The following is a 26,665-nucleotide window of genomic DNA, read 5'->3' on the forward strand; positions in this document are numbered from 1 at the left end:
TTGGGGGCCAGCATCCTAGCACCCTGTGAGAATGGATTGGAGGAAGGGAGGAGGGATGCAGAAGTCCAGGAGAGGAGGAAGGGTATGGGATTCTCCAGGCTGCACATCATTACCTCCAAATACGCTTTGACCCAGCACGGCATCCCTGGCATGGCCAACGACAGACTGTTCCAAAGGTGTTTTCTACAGTGGAACAATTTGGGATAATTAGAACTTTACAAAATGTCTTTAAACACGCTGGTAATGGGTATAAGAAAACACTTGTGAAGTATAATCAGTTATTAGCAGCTGATCAATTATCCTCATGGATAGCTGGGTGGGGGGAGAAGAGAAGCAATAATAAGCCCCTTGATTAACTAATTTGAATATCTTTGGAGAACAAATTCTGAAATTTCTTTCTATTTTCTTCCTGCTATTGTAATGGCCGCACATCTGCTAGAAAAAAAAAAGCAGGATGGAAATAGTAATGAGCGTTTTGCTGTGAACCCACTCCTTGTTTGGGATCCTGGGAGGAAGGAACTGGAGGTGTGGGGGTGGTGAGCCAGCCTGGGGACCTCATGTTGGCTAGAGGACAGAGTTAGTGGTCAGCCCCACCCTGTGGCTTAGCCTCTGCCCCCTACCTCCATAGAATGGTAGGATGGGAGGGAAGCTGGTTTGTGGGCAGCATGCACAAACTGGAGACACCCATCTGAAAAGCTGCATTGATCTTCCTGACCACCTGCTAGGGTCATCTGGGCCCTGAGCAGCCAAGATGGAGTAGACAGTGAAATAAACCCACATTCCACATGCTGCTCTCACCCTTGGGCTCCTCCCCAACTTCTTTGGGCTGATAAAAAGTGTGGGTGATGAATCTGGACAGTGTTAAGGACCCCTTCATCTCCGGGGGTCTCTGATCTTACAGGACAGCGTGGACATGTCACACCAATGGCCACGTAGCTTGCAATCACCTTTTAGTTAAAGCAAGGCTCTAAGGGATCCCTGGGTGGCTCAGCGGTTTAGCGCCTGCCTTCAGCCCAGGGCATGATCCTGGAGTCCCGGGATCAAGTCCCACGTCAGGCTCCCTGCATGGAGCCTGTTTCTCCCTCTGCCTGTGTCTCTGCCTCTCTCTCTCTCTCTCTCTCTCTCTCTCTCTCTCTGTGTGTGTCTCTCATGAATAAATAAATAAAATCTTTAAAAAAATAAAAAAATAAAGCAAGGCTCCAGAGCCAGACTCCTGGGCTGAGTCCAGCCCTGACACCTCAGTTGAGCAACCTTGGGTAAATGACTTAACCTTTCTGTGCCTCCATGTACTCCTCTTTAAAAGGGAAATAACAGAGCCTATCTCCCTGTTTTGTTTTTTTTTTAGCACAGGGCCAGGGACATCCTAAGCACACTGTGAACATAAGTCATCATTGTTATTATTCTCTCCATCCCATGTAATTAACAGGCTAGACCAGAGTTTGCAAACTGGCAGGCCAAGGTCCAAATCCCCCAGTAAATCTGTTTTGTTTGGCACCAACTGCATTGTTAAGATTTTTTCTGAATTTGTTGCCAAAAATTAAAAATCGGGAGATTTTCAAATTAAAAATCTGGATTCGGGCTCTTCTGCAGATTCAGACTCTCTCACCCTACTGGGCCCACAATCCCATGTGGCACTAGCCAGAGCTGAGTATCACTGGCCGCTTTCACAGAGACACTTGTCTCATTTGCCATGCCCTTCCTACCCCTTGATTCCTTAATACCACCTGCCAGGCCCCTGCCTCCCTTGAGTTCTGCTGAGAACTGGTTAGCACATTGGAATGAATGTACATTCAGATGCAAGTTTGACTTAACATTAACAGGATGAGACCCTCAGCACATAGGTGGTCTTGCCCAAGAGGGAGCAGCAAACTCCAGCCTTGATTGTGCCCTTTGGGATCCCCTCTTCCCATGTCCTTCCAACTCCTGAAGACAGTCCTCTTCTCTGCCCCGTTCCCCTCCCCACTTCTACCCTCCCCCCTACTTCTCTGTCCTAACGTTCTACCTGGGGTATTCTGGAGAATAATACACAGGGAAATGCCCACCCTGAGGAGCCAGGCTGAGGCCCAGAGCGCCCAAGAAAACCACATAGCATCCCGTGGCCAGCATCTGCAGCCACTGATCCATGTTCCTCTTACTCAGACAAGACTTTTTTTATATTAAGTTTGAAGCTGTTCCAAAAAAGCCTCTGAAATCACCTTTAAAATTCCTCCCTCCTCCTCCTGCCCAACAACTTTTCCCCCCCCTCTCCTGACTGTTCCATCGCTTAAAAATGGCTTAACCAATTTGGGTTATTTTTAGAAAAATGCCTGGCATGTTGGCTGACAACCTGTATTCTAAGTTTCAACCTGATACAGAAAAGACAGAGTTTATAAACCCCTAGGGAAAAAAAAGAAAGAAAGAAATGCACAAAACATTGCTTTAGAATAAAAATCATCTGAAACTGACCCCATGGGTCCTGGCCACCTGGCAAGGTGTCAGGTAACATGAGGGAGGGAAACCAGCCACCTGCTCAAGGTTTCAAGGGCACAGAATGGAATTTGTTCTTCTGAGCTCCCACCAGCATTGCTGAGAGAACTGGATGCTACATCCTTTGGACTTTGAGAGGCAAGACAGACACGATTTTGAACCCTGGTTGTGCCACACTCTGTGTCCTTGAGCCAGGGTAGTACCTTCTCTGAGCCCTCAGTTTTGCTATGATATGGGGATACTAGTAACCACTTCAGGTAAAATGCTGACCACAGAGCCTGACACCCAGTGACTTGTCCATATCTGTCAGTGTCATGATGGTCCAGTTCAAAGATGAAGAGGGGCTCCAAAAAGAAAGCTCCCATGAGTCTTATGATTATAAGTGGCAGCTAAACATAGCTTTCCCTACCTATTTCTGATTTCTTTTGAGTTTTTAAAGACAGCTTTATTGAGGTATGGTTTACATACAGTAAAATTCATCTATTGTACATGGCACATTTCAGTGGCTTTTAGTACTTGTAGAGTTGTGCAACCATCACCACAATCCAGTTTTAGAACATTTCTATTTCCCCCAAAATGTCTGTGCCCTTACAGTGACTTCTTTTTTTTTTTCTTTTCTTTTCTTAAAATGACTTCTTGATTCCACTGCTAGCCCCAGGACAAAGAATCTACTCTCTGTGTCTATAGATTTGCCTTTTCTAGCCATTCCATAAAATAGGATCATACAATATGTAGTCTTTTCTATCAGCTTCTTTCACTTCATATTATGTTTCCAATGTTGATCCGTGTTATTACAGGTATGAGTATTTTGTTCTTTTCTATTATTAAATAATATTCCATTGTAGACCACATTTTGTTTATTCATCATCAGGTGATAGCTGTTCTGTTTCCACTTTTTGGCTATTGTGAGTAGTACTGCCGTGAATTTGCATGTACTAGTCTTTATGTGAACATATATTTTCAATTCTTGAGTAGAGGAGTGCAGTTACTGGGCCATAAGACTGATTTATATTTAATTTTTTTAAAAACTGCCAAATTGACTTCCAAAGTGGCTGGACCATGCATTCCCACCAGCACTATTTGGGCATTCCAGTTGCTCCACATCTTCACCAGCATTTAGTTCTGTCTTCTTGAGATTTGAGTATGTATTTTTGGTCCCTGATTTCAGTCAGATTTTGACCTGAGAATTCTGGGAGCTGTTGCAACTTGAAGAGATGAATGGTAGGCAAGGGGCATGGAATGCATAGGACAAAACCACACATCTTAGATGTTCTAAAGCAACACTGTACAATAGAACTTTCTATGATAATGTAAATATGTATTACTGAACTGTCCAATATGGTAGCCACTAGCACTGGTGGTTATTGAGCCCTTGAAATTTAACTTGTGGAACTGAGGAATTGAATTTGTAATTGTATTTCACCTAAATTACTTTAGATGGGGAATCCCTGGGTGGCTCAGCGGTTTGGCGCCTGCCTTTGGCCCGGGGCGTGATCCTGGAGTCCCGGGATCGAGTACTGCATCGGGCTCCCTGCATGGAGCCTGCTTCTCCCTCTGCCTGTGTCTCTGCCTCTCTCTCTCTGTGTCTTTCATGAATAAATAGATAAATAAAATCTTAAAAATAAAAAAAGGAAAAAAAAGAAACTGATTTTCTAAAAAAAAAAATTACTTTAGATGTACTGAATTTAAATCATCACAAGAAGCAAATGACTACCATATTAGACAGTACAGTTCTGGAAATTCAAGGCCATTGCTCAATATGTTTTAGGTTCTTGATGAATCTTTATGAGAAATGTCTGAGTTCAGCTCTTGTAATCACAGATAGCTGGGATAAGCATGGGCCTCAGGGTTTATAGGTCTGCATCCATCCTGGAATAACATGTCTAGATAGTACTTAGTGCCTCAGAATGGAGAGGAAAGTACTTTCCAGCCCCAGAAGTTGCTCTGGGGATTTTGGTCAAGGTATACTATGGGGTCAGGAAAAGAGCATAGATGGTCCTTAGAACCAGAAGAACCAAGGTTCAAATCCCAGCCCTGTAGCTTTAAACCAAGTCTGTGACCTAACTTCAGTTCCCTCATTTGAAAAATAGGAGTGTTAACATCATTTTTGAAGGACTCTTATAAGACTCAAAGAATGAATATAAATCCCCTAGCACAGTGTCTATCACTGAGTACATGCAGAAGAAAATCAGTTTCTGTTATTGTTGTCTTTATTTTTTTGTTATTCAACCTGGTCCCCAGGCCTATATAAATGTCATGTAAGTCCTGACTTCACATCCTCATACATAAAAGCTAAGATGCTACATTGTTAGTACCACACAGGCAGTGAGTGACCTTGTACCTAGCACAGAGTAGGTGCTCAAGTGCATGTTTCATGAGTGAATGAATGCCATTGGCTTGTAAGTGAGCAGAATGTAAGCAGTATGAGAGTTCCTTGTGTTGAGGAGAAAAATTTTCTTTTACCTTTCAAGACTTCTGGCTGATACAAGAATCAAATTGACATGAGACAGATTAACACGGAAAAAACAATCAAGGGTTTAATAACTTCTACATGTCCTTTATACATGGGAAAGACCCTAGAATACTGAGTAACTCCCTGAATGGCCAAAGCCATCACCTTAGATACCATTTTCAGCTAAAGACAAAAGATTCAGGGAGGGGAGGATCTGTTATAAGAGGTGATTCAGTAAAGTAGATGAGCTTGTTCTACAGATTTCAGTTCCTGCCTTCTCCACTGATAACAGTTTCTAGAGATGGAGAGTTTTCCCCCTCTTCCTGGTACTGAAAGGGAGACACCCTTACAAATAGAGATTTCCCTTATAAGTCTAAATATCTCTTACAAAAGGGTAATTTCTACCCAGTTTTAGAGCTTCTCTCGTGTCTTCAGTTTCTTTAAAATAATCAGCCTAAAATAATTGATAAGCCAAAGAGGCATATCTTGGGATGGCAAAATCTGTTCTCCTGAACCTGAAAGAACGTCAGAAAGTTTGGCTAGACAACATACCAGGTTCAGTGCCAGCAGTGGTCTGTTTTGTGTGAGAGCAGAAATGGCTTTCCCATCAACTCAGCAGGAACACGACTGCAGTGCAGGCTGGTCTGAAATCACCTGAGAGAGCTTGTCTCTCTGCCAGGCCAAACCCACCTCCTACACCAGCCCCACAGGTTTGTCTGGGGGAACCCACTAGTTCTATCTCATTAATCCTGAATTTTCTCCCTGCCTTGCTTTGCTTTGCCTTTTCCTCCTAATTCTTCTTGCTCTTCCTTTCCTGCCTCTAGGTCCCAAAGTAAGTTCTTTCCACTCTTATGGAATTGTTGTTTTTGTTTTATTTGTGTGAAACATTTTGTGGTTATCAGAGCCCTTTCATATGTGTTATATTCATTTGAAGCACAAGGAAACTCAGTGAGGGAAATACTCATTCAAGAAATGTCTAGGAGTGGGGCACCTGGGTGGCTCAGTTGGTTAAGCATCCAATTCTTGGTTTTAGTTCAGGTCATGGCCTTGGAGTGGTGAGATCAAGCCCCAAGGTGGGTTCTGAGCAGAGTCCATTGGGGATTTCTTTCTCTCTTCCTCTCCCTTCCCCTCTGTCTCCCCCCACCCCCTGCTCATGCTAGTGTGCTCTTTCTCAAATAAAATAAATTAATAAAATCTTAGGAAAGAAAGAAAGAAAGAAAGAAAGAAAGAAAGAAAGAAAGAAGAAAGGAAAGAAAGAGAAAGAAAGAAAGACTAGATAGATTAGATAGATAGATAGATAGATAGATAGATAGATAGATAGATAGATCGGTCTTAGGGGCATCTGGCTGGCTCAGTTGACGGAGCATGCATGCAACTCTTTGTCTTGAGGTTGGGTTCAAGCACCACATTGGGCATAGAGATTACTTTAAAATCTTTATTAAAAAAAGAAAGAAATGTCCATTAAGCTTTGCTATATGCCAGGCACAGGCCTAGATGCTGAGACTAGAAAACAAGACATACTAAATCCCCACCCTCCTGGAGCTTTTAGTCTTAGAGAGGAGGCTGATGCTGGAATATGCAAATAAGCTTATCTTTGCAAAAGATGATGAATACTCTGTGAAAAAGGAGCAAGGAAGGGGTGATCTCTCTGAAATTTGGGGGAGTAGAGGCAGGGAGGATCCCACTGACAAGATACAGGAGTTGTGGGGAGGGGAAGGGATTGCAAATAAAGGGAACAGGCTTTTGCAATTGCCTGAGGTGGGGGAGAGGCTGGTGCATTGGAAAACTCAAAGTGTCTAGAATTGAGGGAGAGATAGCCCCCCTCATAAAGCCAGGACCTTGAGCATTGGCTGGACCCTGTAGTCCCCAGTGAGGAGAGTCTGGATTCTAATCTAAGCCCATGGCAAATAAATTATGGAAGAGTTTCAAGCCAGGGAGAGGCAAGAACTGATTCACGTTTGAACAGCTCACTCCAGCTGCTACATGGAAATGGGTTTGTAGCAGGTAAGAGTGAGAGCAGGGAGAGAAGGAAGGAGGCCCCAGAAATAGTCCAAGCGAGGGATGGTGGCAGCTTGGATGAAGGCGGCAGAGGGGGTGGTTATTATTTCTGGACAAGTTAGAGATATTTAAGGTACTTGGCTGGGACTCATTCAGTATTTTTATTCTCTTCATGCTACAGGTGGGGAAACTGAGGCTCAGAGAAGTGCAGTGACTTGCCCAGGTCAGAGCTAACAAGTGCAGCAGGCAAGATTTGAACCCAGGGCTGAATGGCTACTGCAAGCCCAGTGCTCTACATTGCTCCTTGGTACTCTTACTTCTGGGTTGCTCGACTTGATGTCCATCCCCCATCCCTCCAGCTCAAATGATGCTCACAAAGCAGGAGCATCCTCATTTTATAGATCAAGAAGTTGGGGCTCTGGCATTAGGCTTTTCCAGCTAGAGACTAGCAGAATCAGGATTCAAACCCAGCCCACACTCCTAAGTCTTCATCTAGGCCCAACAGTGGGAAAATCTTTGTGTGTCCTGGGGCCTCTCTAGGCACTCTAGAAAAAGAAAATAGACAAGATGAGTGAGGAGAAGAGAAAGGATGTCCACAGTCCCTAGTCTAGGTCAGACCAGTCTGTCATTCTGTTTCCTCAATAAATACAGTAAAACCCAATTCTGTATAGACTGTGTGTCTGTTGGTAGGGGGAAATTTTGTTATGTCTCATATTACAGAGATAAAAGGCCTTTCTGGAATGGGGAGAGAACATTTGGAGAGAAGGGTCTTATCAGTATTGTTTTTGGAAAATGGCTTTTGTGGTTTGGGGAAAGAGCAGGACACCCCATCTTGTGGTAAGGGTCTGAGTTTCATCTTAGAACTTTCCTCATCAGATCAGTGCCTGCCTCATATGGGCTTCCCTGTCCATCACTTTACTTAGAGCACTGGGAAAGCAGTAGGGGATGAAAGGGAGTCCCTGGTCCGTTTCAGGTAATTAAAGCCACCTTGCTGGGAATTTCACATTAATGTTGATAATAAACATTTTAATAAAATATGGGTAGATAAAAAGAGACGATTCCCAAAAAAAAGTTGTTTTCTTCTTCCACCCCTTTTGTTCTTTCCACTCTGGAAATAGAAGAATTGTGCATTAGTACCCTACGCACCTTGGTGTGGACATAAGACTGGAACCCTGAACAGGAAACAGCTAGTTAGGTTGCTTATTGAGGTGTCAGGGCAGTCTCAGATAGGAGATTGAGTTGTGGGGTCATCTGAATAGTAGAGGAGTCTTGCAGGAACCCTCAGGTAATCCTGCCTAGGCAGCCCCCCTTCAATCAGGACCTCCTTCCTGGAGGTGGCATCTCAATAAATAAATACCTTTCAATCGTAAAAAGAATAGCCACAGTATATGGAATGCAGCCAAATTAGGGCTGGTCTTCAGGGATGTCCCTGGGAGTCAGGTACACCCACAGAACAGGGTGAGGGGGGCATTTACTTTGAACTCTGGCTCCCTCTTCCCCCTTACCACCCCTACAAAATACTCTTCTTTGAAAATGTTTCCATCTTCACACTTACAAAACTAGACTCCACTAGACATTTACTAACACTAATTCCTCCCATTTGTTTAGGAAGAAATTGCATCTATAAATTTCTTCATATCCTCCCAGTAACCCCTCGAGATATCTTGCTTTTATTTAACCAGTTAAACAGTGGGGCAGTGGGAGGTCGCACTTGCCAAAGTCAACCAGCAAATTAAGGGCCAAGCCAGTGCAGGCCCGGGATTCCGAGTATGAGTCGTGTGTGACCGTGCCCAGTTGCCTCCATTTGAGAGCCCTCTCTCTCTGTCTTGCCTTCAACCTCCCAGTTGCCCAGTGGCATCAATTCCTTTCCAGGAAGTCCTGACACTCATCGCCTCGTTCTCTTACCTGTTGCCCCCACTCACCCTCACCTCCCTGGCAGGTGGCAGTAGTCAGTGTATCTGCTCTCCTGGCTTCCAGGCTCATTCTCCTGCCAGTGTGGCTTTCCAGAGTTGCCTGAAGCAAGTGCCCTTCTCTGCTTGAACAGCTTTCTCTGGCTTCCAATTACTTTTGCCTTAATCTCATGGCTTTCTGACCCTAATTTCCAGGAGTCCCTAATATGCTTCCAGGCAGTCATTCACTCCACAGCAGAGCCTGGGTTTTCCACCCTCCACACCTTGGCCCACGGGTCTTCCTCCTCAGATGCCAGCACCCATATTCTATTGCTACAGCTTTCTCCCCACACACTTCTCTTCGGACTCCTGTGCTTTTGCGTGCCTTCATCTTCCACCACTGAGCTACTCGAGGCTCCTAAAACCCTATCTTGCACACAGCAGGCTCTCCATCAATACTTCCTTCTCCACCTGGGTTGTACACCAGTCATCACCTTAGCCCTGTACATCAGTGAATTTTTCCAGAGCTTTCTGAGATGGACTGGTGCGTAAAAAGGAGGGAGAGACTTTCTTACACACCCAGTCCACTCCCACTTCAAAGGATAGGCTGCTCAGAAAAATGAATTTAAGAAAAGATATTGAAAATGGTACAGATTTTAGAAGTAGTGCCCTGGTTTGGAGAAGAGAGTTTCAGATTTAAGGCCCAGCTTTGCTTTTGCCTGACTGTGATGAGTGACATCATCTCTTTAAGACTTGTTTTCCCCAGCTGTCAGAGATGAGATGAACCAAGACATGAAAAGCAACACCGTATAATAAGCACTTAGTTCCTGTGATGTGATGAATAATCACCACTGTGGCCCCTAGGAAGTGCCTGGCATTTAGTAGGTGCTCAGTGAACCTTTGATTAAATGAATGAGTGAATGAATGAATGATTACTTGATATGATTCCCCCTTCTTTTTTTTTATTTTTATTTATTTATGATAGTCACACAGAGAGAGAGATAGAGAGGCAGAGACATAGGCAGAGGGAGAAGCAGGCTCCATGCACCGGGAGCCCAATGTGGGATTTGATCCCGGGTCTCCAGGATCTCGCCCTGGGCCAAAGGCAGGCGCCAAACCACTGCACCACCCAGGGATCCCCTGATTCCCCCTTCTTAACAGAGGTGGGTGAAGCACACAGAGGGCAGCTGCCTGACCAACTCGCCCAGCTGGACCAGATGTGTTGGCCCTAAGAGAGGAGCACCAGGGACCCCTGGCTCCTCACCTGACACCCACCAGAGTGAGGACTACTTTATTTTCCTGGTGCTGTGAGGTTTTGCATTCTGAGAACTCCGGAATATAAAGCAGCAATCAAGGGCAGGAGGAAGTGATCGGATGTGGCTCCCAGTTCGTGGCGAGATAATTAGGTGTTTGATTGGCATCCTCTCTTAAGGACAGCCACCTCTAGGTCCTGCCTGCTGCAAGAGCTGGCTTGTTTTCCTGCCTGATGTTTAGGGCTGTGGTGGAGCCCTGAAGGTGGGGCAAAGCACCGAGTGGGGGCAAGTACAGGGGGAAGGAGATTGGGGCCCAGCGTTGGCCATCCCACCTTTCATTTGCTCATTTATTTATACATTCATTTACTCAACAGTATTGAGCACTTACTATAAGCCGAGCATTGGGGATACATCAGTGACCCAAACAGACAAAGTTTGTGTCCTTCTGGATCTGACTTTGGAGGGGGGTGGGCAGTGGAAACAGATGGTAAACAAATAAGAGAAGCACCCTCATAAATGTGCTGATAACAAGCGCCTTGGAGAAAAGTAAGCAGAAAGAGGGACTGATGAAGTAGGAAGGAGGTGCTTATTATTTTGAATAGGATAGTGAATCAGACCCCTGTGAGAAGGTGATGTAAGAGCCCAGGCTAAAGGAGGCAAAGGAAAGATCCATGTGGAATTCTGAAACAAACAAACAAACAAACAAACAAACAAAAACCCAGCATTTTGGGCAGAAGGAACAGCTAGTACAAAGACCCTCTGGCAGGAATGTGCTTGATGTGTTCAGGAGTCAGCAAGGGCCCCATGTGGCTGGAGGAGAGTGAGCAAAACAGAAATAGAAGGAAGTGAGGCTAGAGATGAATCACGTGAAGCTGTGATGTTGTGGTGAGTGCTTTGGTCTTGGCTCCCAGTCAGTGCGAGCATGGAAGAGTTTTGAGCAGAGGAGGAACAGGATATACAAGTTTAGCAGCAACCCTGTGACTTCTAGATGGGGAAGGGAATGAGGGTGACAGAGAGCCCAGTAAGGAGGCTCCTACAGTCACCCAGGCAGGCGATGACAGTAGAGAAAAAGAGAAATGGTTAGATCCAGCTGACAGAATTTGCTGATGAAAACAGTGTCCCCACCCCAGCTCTGGGCCTCAGCCCAGCATCAGGGCATGGAAAGTTGCCATTCCCTTGAGGTCTTAGCATTGGCATTGGCTCCAGCTCAAGCAACACCCTAGGCCCTTGAGCACCCAGCCCTTCCAGGCACTTCCTGCAGCCTGGAGCCTGTGCCAACCACAAGCCTCTCATCCTGCCTGTACCACCAAGAGGGAGTGGATGCTGTGAGTCCTTTTAACAGCAGTGAAGCTTAGCAGCAGAGAAGCCAGTGGTCTGCCCAAGGTCTCAGAGCCAGTAAGCAAGAACATCCGAACTTGAACCCATACTGCCTGCCAAATGTCAGTTCTTGGCCTGCCTCCAATGAGAAGCCAATTACCACCTGGATTTTCTGGAAGCCAGAGCTGTGAGGCCTGCTAAGAGGGCCTGATGGACTACAGTTGTAATTGTGTTGCCTTTGTGACCCGTGACCTGTGGCTCTGTGAGGGCAGGATCTGGGTCTGGTTTGTTCCAGGCAACATTGTAGGTGCTTAAATAACAGGTGAGTGTAAGTGGATGGATGGATCGATCGATCGACGGACAAACAGATGGACAGACAGAATGATTAGGCCCAGCCATGCTCCTGGTCTTCAAGTCACATGAGTCCTTGTTGAGGACAGACAGGTCAGAGAAAGTTTGCCATGTCAGCATCTGGAGGAAAGAATCCAGAAAGACATAAGTTCAAGTCCCCATGATGCCACTTCCCAGCCATATGACCTTGGATGAGTGGCTTTGTCTCTCTGCAGGTACTATGTGTAAAATGACACCTGCATCACAGACCATTCGTTTGCTCCCCCAACAGATGTTTCTAGAGAATCTGCTGCGTGCAAGCACTGTTGGAAGAATTTAAATGAACTTTTGTGTGCCAGTTAGCATGGACCTAGTATATGTATAGTAAGCCCTCTTTGGGGCAGTTATCATATTATTGTTATCACTGCACTGGGAGTTTGCTAAGAAGTGTTGGCAACCTCACCCATACACCCAGGCCTCGAGGTTTGGCCACGTTCCCCTTAATGGGCTCTTTGACCCGAATGTGAACTGTCTGTCACCCCAGCCCAGCTGATGGAATGTAGTAAAGCTAGCTTGGCAGGTAACTTTTTCTCTTAGCACCACCCCTTGCTCCTGCCTCAGATAATTGGCCCGATACATCTTGGCATCTGAAATTTACATACGGTGTGGAGAGTGATGGATGGCTCTGGTAACCAGGCTGTCTCTCAGCTGCGGCTCAGTTATCCATCTCGACGGGCTGCGGAGCCATCCATCTTGTTCATGGCAGGCTGGCATGGGCCTTCCATCCCGGGTCATCCTGCAGCCTCCTCCTGGAGCTGGCTTCAGGGGCCCCTCTGCAGGTGCCACTCCCACCATGCCCCATGGCATCTCGTGAAACCCTTCTCCTCAGTGTTTGCCCGAGACTCTGATGGTCAAGCCTTGAATGGCTCCATGGACTGAAGATGCAGAATGAGACCTTTGGCGTGCACAGAGAGGGTCCCACCTTGCTACTGCTACAAAGGACTTCTCATGCTTATATCTGCTAAGAGTCATTCATTCACAAATGTTGATTGAGTGCCTACTACGCACCTGGCACTGAGCTAGAACCCCCAGCTGCAGCGGTGAACAAGATAGGCAAAATCCTTAGCTTAAGGAACTGACACTCCATTGGAGAGTGTGAACAGTGAAGATCCTAGACATTGTGCCAATTACTTTACCTACTTGGAATCTGGTTCTCAAGGGATCTTTATAATAACCCTATGGGTACAAATTTTTATTCCCATTTTACAGACATAGAAATTAAGGTTGAGTCATTTGTCCAAGGTTACACCACTAGTGAATTCAAAGCCAGAGTTTGCATGCAGGTCTGTGGGCTCTAAATTATATCATTGTTTCCCAGACAAACCAGGCTCTTTCAGAGCTTCTGATACCTAGCATTCATTCATTCGTTCATTCAGTCAGTCATTTCACCAACAAACATTTCTAGAGTGCATGCTATGTATCAGGAACTTTTCTAGGCAGGGAATATATAATATGGAAGAAAGGACCATAAAATCTGTCTTGTTATCATGGAATTTTCATTATCACAAATAAAATAAGTGAAGTACATAGTGTATTTGATATGACACATGTGAAGGAGAATAAAACTAAACACAGGAACAGGGAGACCAGTTAGGGGGTTATTGTAATAATTTGTTAACTGGGATCAATCTGCCTGGGACGCTTAGCTTCTGTCTGACACACATATCCTTCTGGACCCAGGTCAAATGTTCTCATCTTGGTGACCCTTCCCCCCAGTCACAGGAAGTCACCTTGCTCTCTGTGTTCCCATTGTACTTTCTTTATACTTCTCTTATCATATTTAGGCACACAGTGTTGGAACCAACCTGTCTTCTCCACTACACTGTGAACTCTTCAAGAACAGAGACTGTGTTTGGTGATTTTTGTATACCAGTACCTGGCACTGTACTTCGCACAGAATTGTGGCTCTAGTAATTAGTTGGATAGATGGGGGTGGATGGATGGCTAGATGGATGGATGATTAATTGGATGGATTAATTATGGATGAGTGGATAAATGGATGGGTGATTGGATGGATGTGGGATACAGGGCTTCCATCATAGTTTACACCTTATTGGGTACTGGCAGCCCCTGCCCAAGTTGGAACCACACAGTGATTTCATTACAAGAGGTAGGTAAAACTCTACCCCTCCCTTGCCCCTTCCATTTCCATACCCCCTCAGAGGCAATACAGAAGATATATTAGGGTTTCATTCCTCTAAGCACACACTGGAGATGATGTCTCAACAAGTTGGCCTATGTCCCCTTTTACCAGAATTATTTATGCCCTAGCTTGTCTACTTTGGTTTATGAACTCTTAAAGGATACAGACTATATCTAATTCATTGTTGCCCTCCCCCTTATCTAATGTCTGGCACACTGGAAATATGGATGGATGGATGGATGGATGGATGGATGGATGGATGGACAGGTGAGTAGATGGATGAGGGCACAACATCTCTGGTTGGATCTGTCTACAGTAAAGAGAAAGCAGAGTTCCATGTGTGTGTGTTTGGAGGAGTTGGTGACTATATTAGAAGTCATACCCACTGCTCATACTGGTTTTCCATGCCTAGCCTGGAATCTCAACCATCACTTCAGCCACATATCCTTATAGGAGATAATGTATATAACAGTATACTCCATGATATTAGCATAAATATACTAATAGGAACTCAGAAACATTAGCTATGAGCTCTTGTTTTCTATAGGGAACTTCTTTCTGTGTAAGATTTCATTTGAAGACAAGGTTCTAGAGCTTTAAAAAATAAAATCTGATATTGTTTTATCATACCTTTTCTGATAGGAAAAATATCAGAAAGGATTAGGAGGAACACAAAGGAGATGCCTGGACTTGGAAGGGAGGGTCTATGAAGCCTTTCTGGAAGAGGGGACATTGAAGCTGAGACAAAAGGATGAGTAAGATCAGTTACAAAGAAAGAATGGAATCATCTGAACTGAGGGAATGAAGTCTAGAGCCATACAGTTGGGAGACCCTGGTGCATTTGGAAACCTCAAGGAATCTAGTCTGGCTGGGAAAGAAAGGAGGAGAAACGAAGATGGGAGGGACCATCTGACAGGGACCCAGTAACACCTAAGGTCCTCACTTCCTTAGTCCCCAAACCCCAACAATAACTGCATTCTTTTTAGAAGATGTCTTTTTGGGGGACATGTATGAGTGTGGGGTTGTCTTGGGAGCTGAGAAGAGTATGAACATATGATGGGGACCGACATACATGTACACAACTCAGGTTGTGTCTGATGTTTTTCCTCCTGTGAGAACATAGCATGTAGCCCAAAATTTTATACGTAGTTGACACTTTAGGATCAGGTGTTAAATTTCAAAAGCAAGTATTCTCGTAAGATTCTCTTTCCCTTCTGCTTGGGAGACACGGTTTAACTGAGAATGTTCAGCCTGCCTCCCTGGAGATAAGTTTTCCTCCCCACCTAAAACCACCTTTCTCCCTCAGGAAATCCAACCTCTTAAACAGTTGTGTAACTTTAGCAGTCTAGACTGTGTTTCAGTTTCCTCATCTTTAAAATGGCAGAATAAAATCGACTTAATTTTTGTTGAAGTGTGGGACATTGACCAATGGACGTGAGATGATTGTAAGCAGCTAATTGACCTGGCTTTAGAGGGATCAACTCATGCCAGGAGGAATACTTAATCCTTTTCAGTACCCTTCCATTTCTTCTCCTTCTAATAAGAGGAAAGTCTGCATGATGCTAACACTACCTTTAACACCTCTCCAGCACTTGGTAACTGACCTCCTTTTATACCAAAGACAAACAGCAAGGCTTTGTTTTCATTGTAGTTTATTTCAATGGCTACCATCTGTTTATGACCTAGGATTCTCTAATGATAAAAACGTTTGCTTTAAAAATACTTATTTAGGTTAAAAATAAGGGGGAGTCATTATGAAGGTCAAGAATAGGCAAACTTAATCTGCGATGCTAGGATCAGAATAATGGCTACCTTTAGGATGTACTCACAAAGAGGTACAAGGGAGCCTTCTAAAGTGCTAGGAATATGAACTCTATATCTTGATCTGGGCAATGGTTGCAAAAGTGTAAAAATTCAGTCTTAAAATTGAACTTAAACATGTCTCAATTAAAAAGATAGAAATAAGAGTCCAATTAAAAATAAATGTTAAATAGTAATTCATGTGGACTATCCATATGGCAAAATGCATGCCAGAGGGGTATGTGTGGTTGAAGTTTGGACATGATGGACTGGACAACCCCACAGTTTCCTTCTGGTTCATAGATGCCGAGACTCTGAGTGCTTTGGAGATCCTAGGTCTCAAGATTGCCCCACACACTAACAGCAGACCCTCTCAGAGTTAGGGGCATTCCCTGGGCAGTTGGCATTTAAGGTGGGGAAGCAGCAGGGCTGTAGATCCCATCTTCCCCAGAAGAGACCTTCCACCCCACCCCAGATTCTTCCTGCTGCTCCTGGTCCTGGGTGCAGCTCAATCCCAGCTTCCTTTTCTCTGTGCATTGGCCTGAGCCTCAGCTGCATCCATCATCTGCTTCAAGCTCATTAAAATTATTTCTTTTTAGTTGCAAATGGGCTGTTTATGATGATCATTATTTGAATGGTCTGCGCCGGGCTCCGGGCTGTCTGTCTGCTGCTGATGGCAGGTTAATCAGATGAGTCTCCTCCCGGCCTGGGCCTGGTCCAAAGTCTGGGGCTGTGTTAATCATGGCTCCCCTAGGGCTGGGGGCTGAGGGCCAGGGTGGGAGAGGAACTGAGTTCTGCTTGATCATCAAAGGAGAGGCCCTGCTAGCTATGCATGTGTGTAGTGGCTCAGACACTCGTTTCTAAAACTCAGCTTCAGACCAGTGCTGGTTTATGTTTGTGAGAGTTTTTTTCGTTGCTTCAAAATAGATATAGTTCTGGGAGCTTTTTTAAGTGTTCTTTCTTTCTTTCTTTCTTTCTTTCTTTCTTTCTTTCTTTCTATCTTTCTTTCTTTCTTTCTTATTTATTTATTTAAAGTAGGCTCCACGCCTAGTATGGAACCCAACACTAAACCTGAACTCTTAAATCTGAGATCAAGACCTGAGCTGAGATCAAAAGTCGGATGCCCAATTGACTAAGCCACCCAGGCATCTCACATGTATTTTAAAGACTTGTTGATTCTATTATCGCCTTTTTTGCTTTGTTAATGTTCAAATACCCTATCTTTTAGGGTGAAAGGGAGTGGTTTTTAATGTTTCTCTTTGATGCAGTAAAACTTGGCCATACTGTGTTGCTCTCCCTACTCTCTTTTTTTTTGGTTATATTTTTATTGACCTGTAAAATCCAGAACTCTTAGAATCACTGATTTAGTTAGATGTTTTCAGAGCACTTAGTTTATCTAAATAGCAGAATAATATCAGCCAACATTTATTGATCACTTGGTACTATGCTTGATGGTTTATATAATTATAGCATTTAAAACAAGCTCCCTAAATATTCCCTAGCTAGTGGGAAAGTGGAGCAGAAGTCCTATGAAGTGCTAGGCATTACAATTTTGCCTTTATTATCCACTAAGAGGTTGATCCATGCCTGAATTATTAAAACTGACTGTAATTTATTTCTCAATCCCTTCTTGCATCACCTAACAGACACATTTAAGTGCTTATTTCATAAGATGATGTATGTAAGGAGCACCATGCTAACATGGTGCCTGATACATGTAAGCACCCAATGAATGGTAATTATTATTATTATGTAGTATTATTGTTATTGATGATGTTGTTATTAGTGAGTTTACCATAGAAATGTGGCAGGAATCAGGGTTGAAGGATGAGCATTAGAAGTAGGCAAAGTTGAGAAGAACATGGACACTGTTTGCTCTTCTAGGGCTCAACAGGAAAGAAAGACACCATGAGCTGGGCTTATGTTAGGCCTGGGGCTGGGAGTCTGTCAATATTCCCTGGCCTGGTGTCACCTCTGCTGTGTTGGCAACATGAATGCAGTAGACAGATTTATACCCACCAGCACCCTGGGAGGTTCTTGTGAAGGGACCCAGTGCAGGCACACAGAATAATTGTCTGGTATGTACATCAAGTAGTTGGATACTTACCCTACTGTGAAATTTCCCCTCAGAGCCTGGGTTTGATGTTTTAACTGAGGAGTCCAGGTCCAGATTCAGCACCAGCCAAAGATATTGGTTGCTGTGGTATGGAGAGGGGCAGTGTCCCAGAGATTATAACATAATGTCAGATACATGATAATCCAAAACCAAGTGATGTCAACCCAAGTCCCAGTTCTGCTTATTCTGCAGCAATGTAAAAATCACATCTTTATCTTCAAGACTGATGAGAAAAACTTAGGAAAACTGTGAGCATTCTATCACAACTCACATTGACCATGACACTCCAGTTCTTCTCTCCTGCCAAGTGAGGTTCTGTCCAACTGGCTGCACCACCTGGTCTGGTGTTATCTACCTTTGATCAGTCCTTTTGCTGCAGACCTCTTCCTAGCCACTCAATATTTTGGTTGAGGTTGATTGTAGCATCTTTGCTGGAAACTATGATTATTTTTATATGATGATCAGAAGTCTCCCTTTTTTCTTCTGTCACTTTGATGGACTGTCAGAAACTGTTTCTGTTTCTGTCTCTCCTCTCTAATGATACCTTCTTCTTCATCTGGCTTAAAATTCCATGGAGCATTTGTACAGGAAGACCCTGCACCTTCGAGTTAGTGTACCTAGTGCTGTGGCATAGAAGTGACTTCAGCACCTTGGAGAGCACCGCATTTCTGATTCCCTTGCCCCTCTATTTTAATCACTGCTTTTTTTCCTTGACCTTCTCTCCTAGTCCCATGGCTCTCCAAAGAGGTTAGACATTTCTCCAGAAATAGAAAATCCCTTGCCAATTTCTCCCTAAGGCACCATAGGCAGAAACACTTATGCTGGGCTTAGGGTAGGCTCTCCAGCCTCTGATGGGTATGAGGTTTATGGTGCTATGGTGAACTGCTATAGAGCAGATTTACCGACTCAGACATGATATAAGACAATTACCATGCATTTCGTCTCTTACAGGGAAAAGGATTTGCAGCGGGTTAATAGTACTTTTATTTCATTATCTAATGGTAAAAGTGTTTCATTGTGTGTGCAAGATGAATGCGTATTAGCGATGACAAATGGGGTCTTTCAACACGGTGCCGGGCCTCATCATACATATGTTAGATTAAAGAGTTCACCCTAGAAATACACTCTTGCATCTGCGTGTGTGTTTTTAATAAATCTGATTGCAGAAATTTATTGCATCACCGGATTTAGGAAATTATGGGGCTTGATTGCTGCAAATATAATCGGGTGATATATACAGAAATGCTTCTCGAGTTATGGTCCAGAAAAAAAGCCCATCTCAGGATGGTGCAAGAAAGCAGCAGACCACATAAACAGAGCATTTCTTGAATTATGCAAATGAAACCCATGACAACTCATGGTGAATTGTACTCCCCCTGTGAGACTACTACCATTAAAGCAAAGAAAGCTGAGAAAGGGGTGATCAAATATACATGTACGACCAGCAGACACTGTCTGTGATGTATATGCCTCCCCCAGTACCTCACTCTCTTTCTTCCCCTCAACGGTGTGTCCTGTAAAAACCTGGTCTCGGCCTTCATTGCACATAAGCAGGCAAAGCACCTTCCAATCCATTTCTTCTGAATCCAGGAGCCTTTGGTGAAATATTTCTTATACTTGAAGTGAACCCTAAATGATTTACTGCAGGATACACAAAAGGTCAGCTTGCTTCTTATTGGCACCTTCATTTTTCCAAAATCTACTGAAATTAAAAAGCCATCTATATCTTAAAAGGCGTATTTATGAACCCTTAAGTGTAAGTAAGTCATAGTTGGAACAGTTCCCACCTCTGATATATGAAAGCTGTCGACAGCACTTTCTTACACTATAATATGCCCATACAATATGCCGCACTTTACTATTTTGACACGGTTTGGAGATGTTTTCTACAGTTACTGACAAGCTTATGCCATCACTCCTTTGGAAATTTAAGAGGTGGGGCAGAGGGTTGGGGGAGAGATTGAAAAAACAACTCCACCCAACTTTATGGGAAATTATTGATCTTCTGAGGAGCAAAAAAAAGCTGTCCTGGATTTTTTTCAGTTGCATCCCCAGTTTTGTAAATTATTCATTTATGCCAGGAGTCAATATCCTGTCTTTTCTCAGCTTTGTAAGTTAAGAAAACTTGTTCTGAATGCTGTTTTGTATGATGATTAAAAAGGAAGAGGAAGGGGAAAAAATCTTTTTCTTTTCTCTCTCTCTCTTTCTTTTTTTTTTTTTTTTTTTTTTTATTGTTTCAGAAGGAGCTTAATTCCGTCGCTTCCGAGCTGTCTGCACGGCAGGAGGAGAGTGAACATTCTCATAAACATTTAATTGAACTCCGCCGGGAATTTAAGAAAAATGTACCTGAGGTACAGTATATTTGCTGTTATAGAATTAACTCAGTAGGAATGCAGATTTTTCTCTGTTCAGACTATATTTTGGAAGTAGACATTAAGTGACTAACAAGAAAAGAAGCTAATTAGCCACAAATAGAAATTACAGCCCCCAACCTTTGGGTGTTTCTTGGTATAGTGGTACTCAGTGGTGCTATCTAAAGTGAGGGCAGGACGCTTCTCCATTGAAGTCATTGTTTCTGAGTGCTCCCTAAAACATCCATTTTGCCCCATATCATGTCTAGTCAAATGCTGGGCCTTGACAGCAAAGACAGTTTATCTAGATTTCTTGATTTTATTTTGCTTTTCTATTGGTGCCTGGGAGAGGACATCTATAGGCTTCCCCCACCTTCTCTGGGCTTTCCCTCAGTCTCCTCTGAAACTGCCTCCCACTGCCATAAACAGATCACATTCTTTCCCTTCACCTCTTGCCTTGCAACTCCAGCTGCCAGGTCTGTCTTTCCCAGCCGGCCCTAAGGATGGTCCAGATAATGACTAGTCCCACCCCCTGCGACGTAAGGGCCCCCAGGGGAACTGACTAGAATGGACATGTTTTTGTTCTTTACAGGGGCGAATGTATTAATTCCTTTACTTTTTCTATCAGGCCCCCTGTTGCTGCTCAGATTAAAAAAAAAAAAAAAAGATGGATAAACACAAATAAGAAAAATAAAGCCTTCTGATTCCATATGATGTTATCAAGGATGTGACACGTCAGAGCCACTATGGGAAATGGAGTCCCTGACTATTCCCAAAGCCAACTATGCTTCTCTGGTCAGCAGAGGTTAATAGCTGACCTCTCTGTCCTAATCTACTCAAGTGGCCTGGATCTTAGAGGAGGGTGAGGTAGTGTCTGGCATTCTGGAAGTATCAGACCTGGAGATGCTGATTCTACTCTACCTGTTAGAATCACCCAGGGGTCCTGTTGCCATCTTTCTGATGGAGGAGGGGACCACAGAAAGGTGGAGAAGAGTCAGGCCCACCCAGGAATCAGGCTACATGAGCATATAAGGGTCAGGTCTTCTAGCTATGAAATCCTCCACAAGTCATAAATATCTTCAGTTCTTTAAAGCAAAAGAGGGAAGTGGACTATAGCTAGCACTTGCCCATGGAGCAAGTATGGAAGGGATCTTAGGTTTGAGAGCTGAGGGAGGGTGCCCTTGGAGAAGTAAGAATCCCAGATCCAAGTGTCTCCCACATGGCAGCTTCAGAAAGGCCAAGTAAAGTCCTGGGCTTGAGTCCCAGCACTAAGAAGGCATAGGTGATGCTGAGCATCCTTTGCTTCCTTCTTAGAACAGAGAATGGTTTGGTATTTAAACTGATTCTCTGCCCAGAGAGAGGGTACCAAAAGCTTTGCCTCTGACTCTCCATTCTGTGGGAAGCAAAGATGAAGCAGCCCTACATCTTCCCAGCTCTACATGCCCTCTTTGGTCATCACAGACCCTCCATCTCATCCTTCTCCCCAGGTCACATGGGAGCCCTCAGGTGATGAGGGAAATCCAGGCCAGGTTTTCAGCCTCTGAGTTCGGCTTACATAATTTTAATACTGCATAATTATGCAATTATGTAATTAGGAGGAATAAGTTTCCATTCCTATTATAGTCGCGCCTCTGAAAATTCTCATTTTTGGAACTAGTCTCTCCTGATTGGGAGAGTCATGCCAAGGTTTTATTTAAGAACATCATCTGGCTGGTGCCCAAATCACCTCCCGCTGGTGCCTATGCTCAGCTTCTCCCCCAGGGATAAAGCACACAGGACAAGGGGCTTCTAGAAATGGTCAGTATTGGCCCAAAGCCCTGCCACCCACCTCTCAACCTTGGCCCTCAGATTTGAATCCTCTTGAGTATGGGATTGTGCATACAACTTATGTGGGTTGTCTGTTGACCTGCATTCAAATTCCAGCTGAGCCACTCATTCACTGCCTGACTTGAGCAAGCCAGCTCTTCTCAGGACCTTGGAAAATCAGGGGACTAAGGAGATGGTTTCTGAGGCCCCTTCTTGGTACTAACATTTCCTGAACCTGGACCAGAAGTTTAACCTACTCATATGTTTTATTTGGTCGGCAAAGTCTTTCAAGTTTTACAGTAAGTTACCAACATTTAGCATTTCAGAAGATCTTACCCAAAACCCCAGATTTCCAATATCTTTTGCGACTCTTTAGTAGATCTGGTCACACAGAGGTTCCATGCCTACATGGCAGTCACCAACTGGAGCTGAGCAGCTGCTACATCCATTACATGGTGCTTGGGTTCTCCCAATATTGCCATGGGTCCTCCCTGCCTGCCTTCATCATGTCCACAACCCGCCCCCAACCCTGGCCTCTGTGGGCGTTTGAGTTCACAAGCTGGGACCTAGGTTTTCACAAATTTCCTTTTCCATGGCTCAGCCCATGTACCCATAGTTCCTTGTGATCAAATCCACTAGATTCACATGCATTCCCTATGTCTCTCCAAGGAGTCCTAGGGGACACAAATCAGGAGGGATACCCAGGACCCAGAAGAGGGATCATTTTCAGGGACAGAAGAACAACATTATCTCATAATTAAGGGATTTTTTTCTTTACCTGAACATATGTATTCTTGTGCCCATGTCTTCCTTTCCAGCTTCTCTCTACTGTCCCTTCTCCCACACTCTTGAGCCCCCCTCAACTCCTCCTTCTACAGGGGTTTCTCATGGGCCCTGACAAACAGCACTTATGGGGTCACCAAGGGGTCTCAGAGGAAACTGAAGCATTTAGGGTGGAATCTTGGTGACACTAGGTTCTAAAAGACCTCTGTCTTGTGTGCTGGGGATAACTCATAGGAGCCAACCAGGGGAGCCCTTGTGAAAGGCAGGAAACTAGGGTCCAGAAATAGGAGGCTCCCTTCTGAAGATAGCCCACTGCCATAGAATTCATCAAACATTTCAGAACCCCTCCTCTGAGCTGGGCACCACTCATGGCACCTTCTGGAGAGGAAGGAGAGACAAGTATGGAAGTGATGTTGCTAAAATGCAAAATGGGGGATCCCTGGGTGGCGCAGCGGTTTGGCGCCTGCCTTTGGCCCAGGGTGCGATCCTGGAGACCCGGGATCGAGTCCCACGTTGGGCTCCCGGTGCGTGGAGCCTGCTTCTCCCTCTGCCTGTGTCTCTGCCTCTCTCTCTCTCTCTCTCTATGTCTAATCATGAATAAATAAATAAATCTTTTTAAAAAAATAAAAAATAAATAAAATGCAAAATGGAGTGTTTGCTAAAGAGGGGCAGTTGGATGGGAAAGCAGACAGAGGTGGCCACCTGAAGGAGTCATCCCTGAGCAAATGGTTGAAGGACAGAAGGTTTTCATGAAGGGACTTTGGTGACTGGTGCTGTGTGGAGAGTCAAGGCACCTCTTCAGCAAGGGTCACATGATGCACCACCAGTTGCTTGAGTACTTTGCCTAAAAGAGTATTCCGTGATCAGATCTATTTGGGAAACACTCCTTCCTTCCTCCCTCTTCCAGAAATCCCCAAAGTGCATTATAGTAAAGGCTCCAAAAAGTCCTGCAGGGAAGACACTTGATGTTGGACTTTATTTCCCAGGCTGATTAGGCTGGCATCGTGTGTGTGTGTGTGTGGGTGTGTAGGTGTATATAGGAGAAACCCTAGTGAAATCCCATGGAGTACCCGTCCCATGGGACACATTTGGGAAAAGCTAGCTGGGGGGACAACAGGTGCATCCCACCTGGCACTGGGTGAACTCTTCGCTGATCTCTTTTTCAGGAAATCAGAGAGATGGTGGCTCCTGTATTAAAAAGCTTCCAAGCTGAGGTAAGACCCAAGGCCCTGGCATGTCACAAAAACATTCCCTGGTTCTCTCTCCTATCCCACCTGGAGTTGCCACAGGGGGTTAGCAGCCTCTAGAAGCTTGGGAGAAACCTGCCTATCCCCATTGCAAACTCTACCCTATTTTTTCCAGATCAGCCAATAGTGATGTGATGAGGATGGGTTCTCTGTTCTGTTTGATGAGATTCCAGTGTCTAATCCCAAAAAAAATCTCCCTCTCCCTAGACTCTGTCCAGCCCATACACCAGCTTTGCTATATATGTATTTGAACAAACCACCTTACCTACAGGCTTGGTTTCCCATTTTTAAAATTAAGAGGTTTGAACTTGGTGACCTTTGCTCTCCCAGGCCTTCTGCTCTGCTTTGATTCTCTAAGGCAATCTTGCAGATAAGGCCACTTACCAGCCCATCCTAAAATTTACTGACCCATCATCTGAGTATAAAATTGACACTGTTCATGTTTTTCCTGAAAACCCATCAGGCCCTGTGTCCTTGGGCAGCAGCTGAGCTGTCTCCAGCCAGTTGTTTCTCTTGCCTTCCTGGAGCCCTGTCATGGGGCTGAACCTCTCCCATTTCTCCTCTTGGCTTGACTTTGTGACCAGGATTCTGATAATGTCCACTGGTCCTGCTGGCAAGGGAGGCAGGCTAGGAAGAGAATGGAGGTCCGCTGAGGCAGGGTGGTGGAAGGGGAAGACTTTTGTCAAATGTTCCATCTTCTAGGGGTGGGGAGGCTCTTCTCTGTCTCCCCTGGATTCAGGCAGGACCTTGGAGGGATTGGCCCTTCTCCGAGCACTCTGGTGGAGATGCATTTTACGTCTGTTGTCCGCCAAGCGCCACATTACTTTAAATCTGTCTCTTTGGAACCGCGTAAGCGCATGAGGCAATATTAACATAAGCAATAACTGGATTTACACAAATGTCACTGATTTCCATATTTTTCATCCCTTCATTTTATTACTGAGTTGACTGATGTGCTTATTTATTTATAGGGCCATCCGGTATTGATTCATTTGGTTGTGAGGTGCCTGAACTGAAAGGGGTAGTGGAGGGGTGGGTGGCCAGGAAACAAACCAGAAAGACCAATAATGTTGGGAATTTGTTGTCATGGCTTTGTGGTTTTAAAAAAGAGGCTCCCATCTGCACAATGGTCCCATGAGGGGTTCTCAGTATACAAGCCCTCTCAGGCAGCTGATCCCTCTGCCCAGCCCAAAGACAGATGCCAAGCGTCACTTTCTCAGCTGTTTCCTTGCTTGGACAATATGGACTGGGCTTGTCTTAGCAACTTAGAGCCTCAGTTTCCCTATCTGTTTAAGGAAATAAAGACCCTCCTGGTCTTTTTGTGTTGTTTTAAGGACTGAGAAATAATGCAAGGAAGGAGTTTAACCTAGTGCCTGGCACACAGAGAGCTTCCAAGTGTTAAAGAACAGACTCTGAAAAAAAAAAAAAAAAAGAATAGACTCTGGAGCCAACCTGGGTTTGAATCCTGCCTCTGCCAGTTCCTCACTGTTTGATCTTAGGCAAGTTCCTTAACCTCTCTATGCCTTTACCTCCTTATTTATAAAACTGAGTAATAAGTAAACCTTCATAGAATCATGGCTGAGGAAGAACAACGTCATACCCATAGAGTGCTTAGAATGTTGCCTTATAAGTCCTGGTTATTTTATTATTCCTGTTATCAGTCTCCTCCAGTACAGGTTTATTTGGCCTCTGCTATGCTTGGGCTGGAATCTGCCTCTTTCCTAAGTAGATGTTCAAGGCTTTTCTCCAAAAGAAGGGGGCTTTCTATCCCTGAAGGGAACAGGTGTGACTTACATCATTTTTTCAATAGGAGAAAGAGTTCAACATTATATTTGAGTGATGGTCCAGAGAATATCCCAGTGCAGTGTGCAGAAAGCATGTGCACATCAGACTAAGACATGGCCTGAGTCTCAGCCCTGCTGCCTGCCTAGCTGGGTGGCTGGGGAGAGGTTCCTTAACCTCTCTAAGCTGCATGCAGCTTTCCTTCTCTGGCAAATGAAGTTACCAGTAAGGATTCAAAGAACTAAGGGTGGAGGCAGTTGACACAGTGCCTGGCACACAGGGGGTACTCAGTAACTCACCAAGGGAGAGAAAGTTTTAGTGGGTCGGAAAGGGAAGATGAAGCTAAGTTTTCATTTCCAAATCCATGTGGCATGTTGAATTCACAGTGTTTTAATAGCTGAGGATCTCCAAAGAACTTCGTCAATTTTCTTAAGGGGGCTTTCCATCATCCCTTTAATGTACCAAAAACACTACATTTGTCTGGAGTTTTATTCCTGAAACCCCTGCTTTCTTCATGATCTATTGACTAATCCATCGAGGCCGCCATGTCCCTCCCTGTGCCTCTGGGGAGAAACGCTACCAAAGAAAGGTGTTAATAAAAAGCATCTTCTTCATCCAGAACAAACTGCTCACGCACAAGCCGTTTATAATCCAAATTTGATTTTCATTTTAATTTTTTTAATGAGGGTTCATCCTTTATGCCACTTCCCTCTCGCAATCCACCAGGCTCGGGCTCAGAGCTGAAGATTCCCAAGTGGGCATTAATCACCTCCGAGGAATATTCCCTGAGGCAAACACCGTCTTAAGTCACATAAAGTAGCCCATAAAACGCCAGGGCTGAATATCGTACCCGTCATTCCTTCTTCCCCAGT

General features: G+C 44.5%; 1 protein-coding gene across 13 annotated transcripts in view; it reads left to right on the forward strand.

Moving 5' to 3' along the window:
- Positions 1 to 26,665, forward strand: part of CUX2 (cut like homeobox 2) — a 264,124-nt gene that overhangs the window by 141,371 nt on the left and 96,088 nt on the right. For 11 of the 13 annotated variants that reach the window (XM_072722846.1, XM_072722856.1, XM_072722851.1 and 8 more), the window contains 2 exons: positions 20,065 to 20,175; positions 23,931 to 23,978. The exons of 1 other annotated variant lie outside the window; for it this stretch is intronic. In XM_072722846.1, coding sequence (XP_072578947.1) covers positions 20,065 to 20,175; positions 23,931 to 23,978 — 159 coding nt within the window. Of the gene's footprint in view, positions 1 to 20,064; positions 20,176 to 23,930; positions 23,979 to 26,665 lie in introns of those variants that run through there. One more of the 13 variants, XM_072722860.1, reaches the window with a different exon arrangement.

The sequence above is a fragment of the Vulpes vulpes genome, chromosome 10 (assembly GCF_048418805.1).
Source record: "Vulpes vulpes isolate BD-2025 chromosome 10, VulVul3, whole genome shotgun sequence".
In the NCBI taxonomy this organism is placed as follows: domain Eukaryota; kingdom Metazoa; phylum Chordata; class Mammalia; order Carnivora; family Canidae; genus Vulpes; species Vulpes vulpes.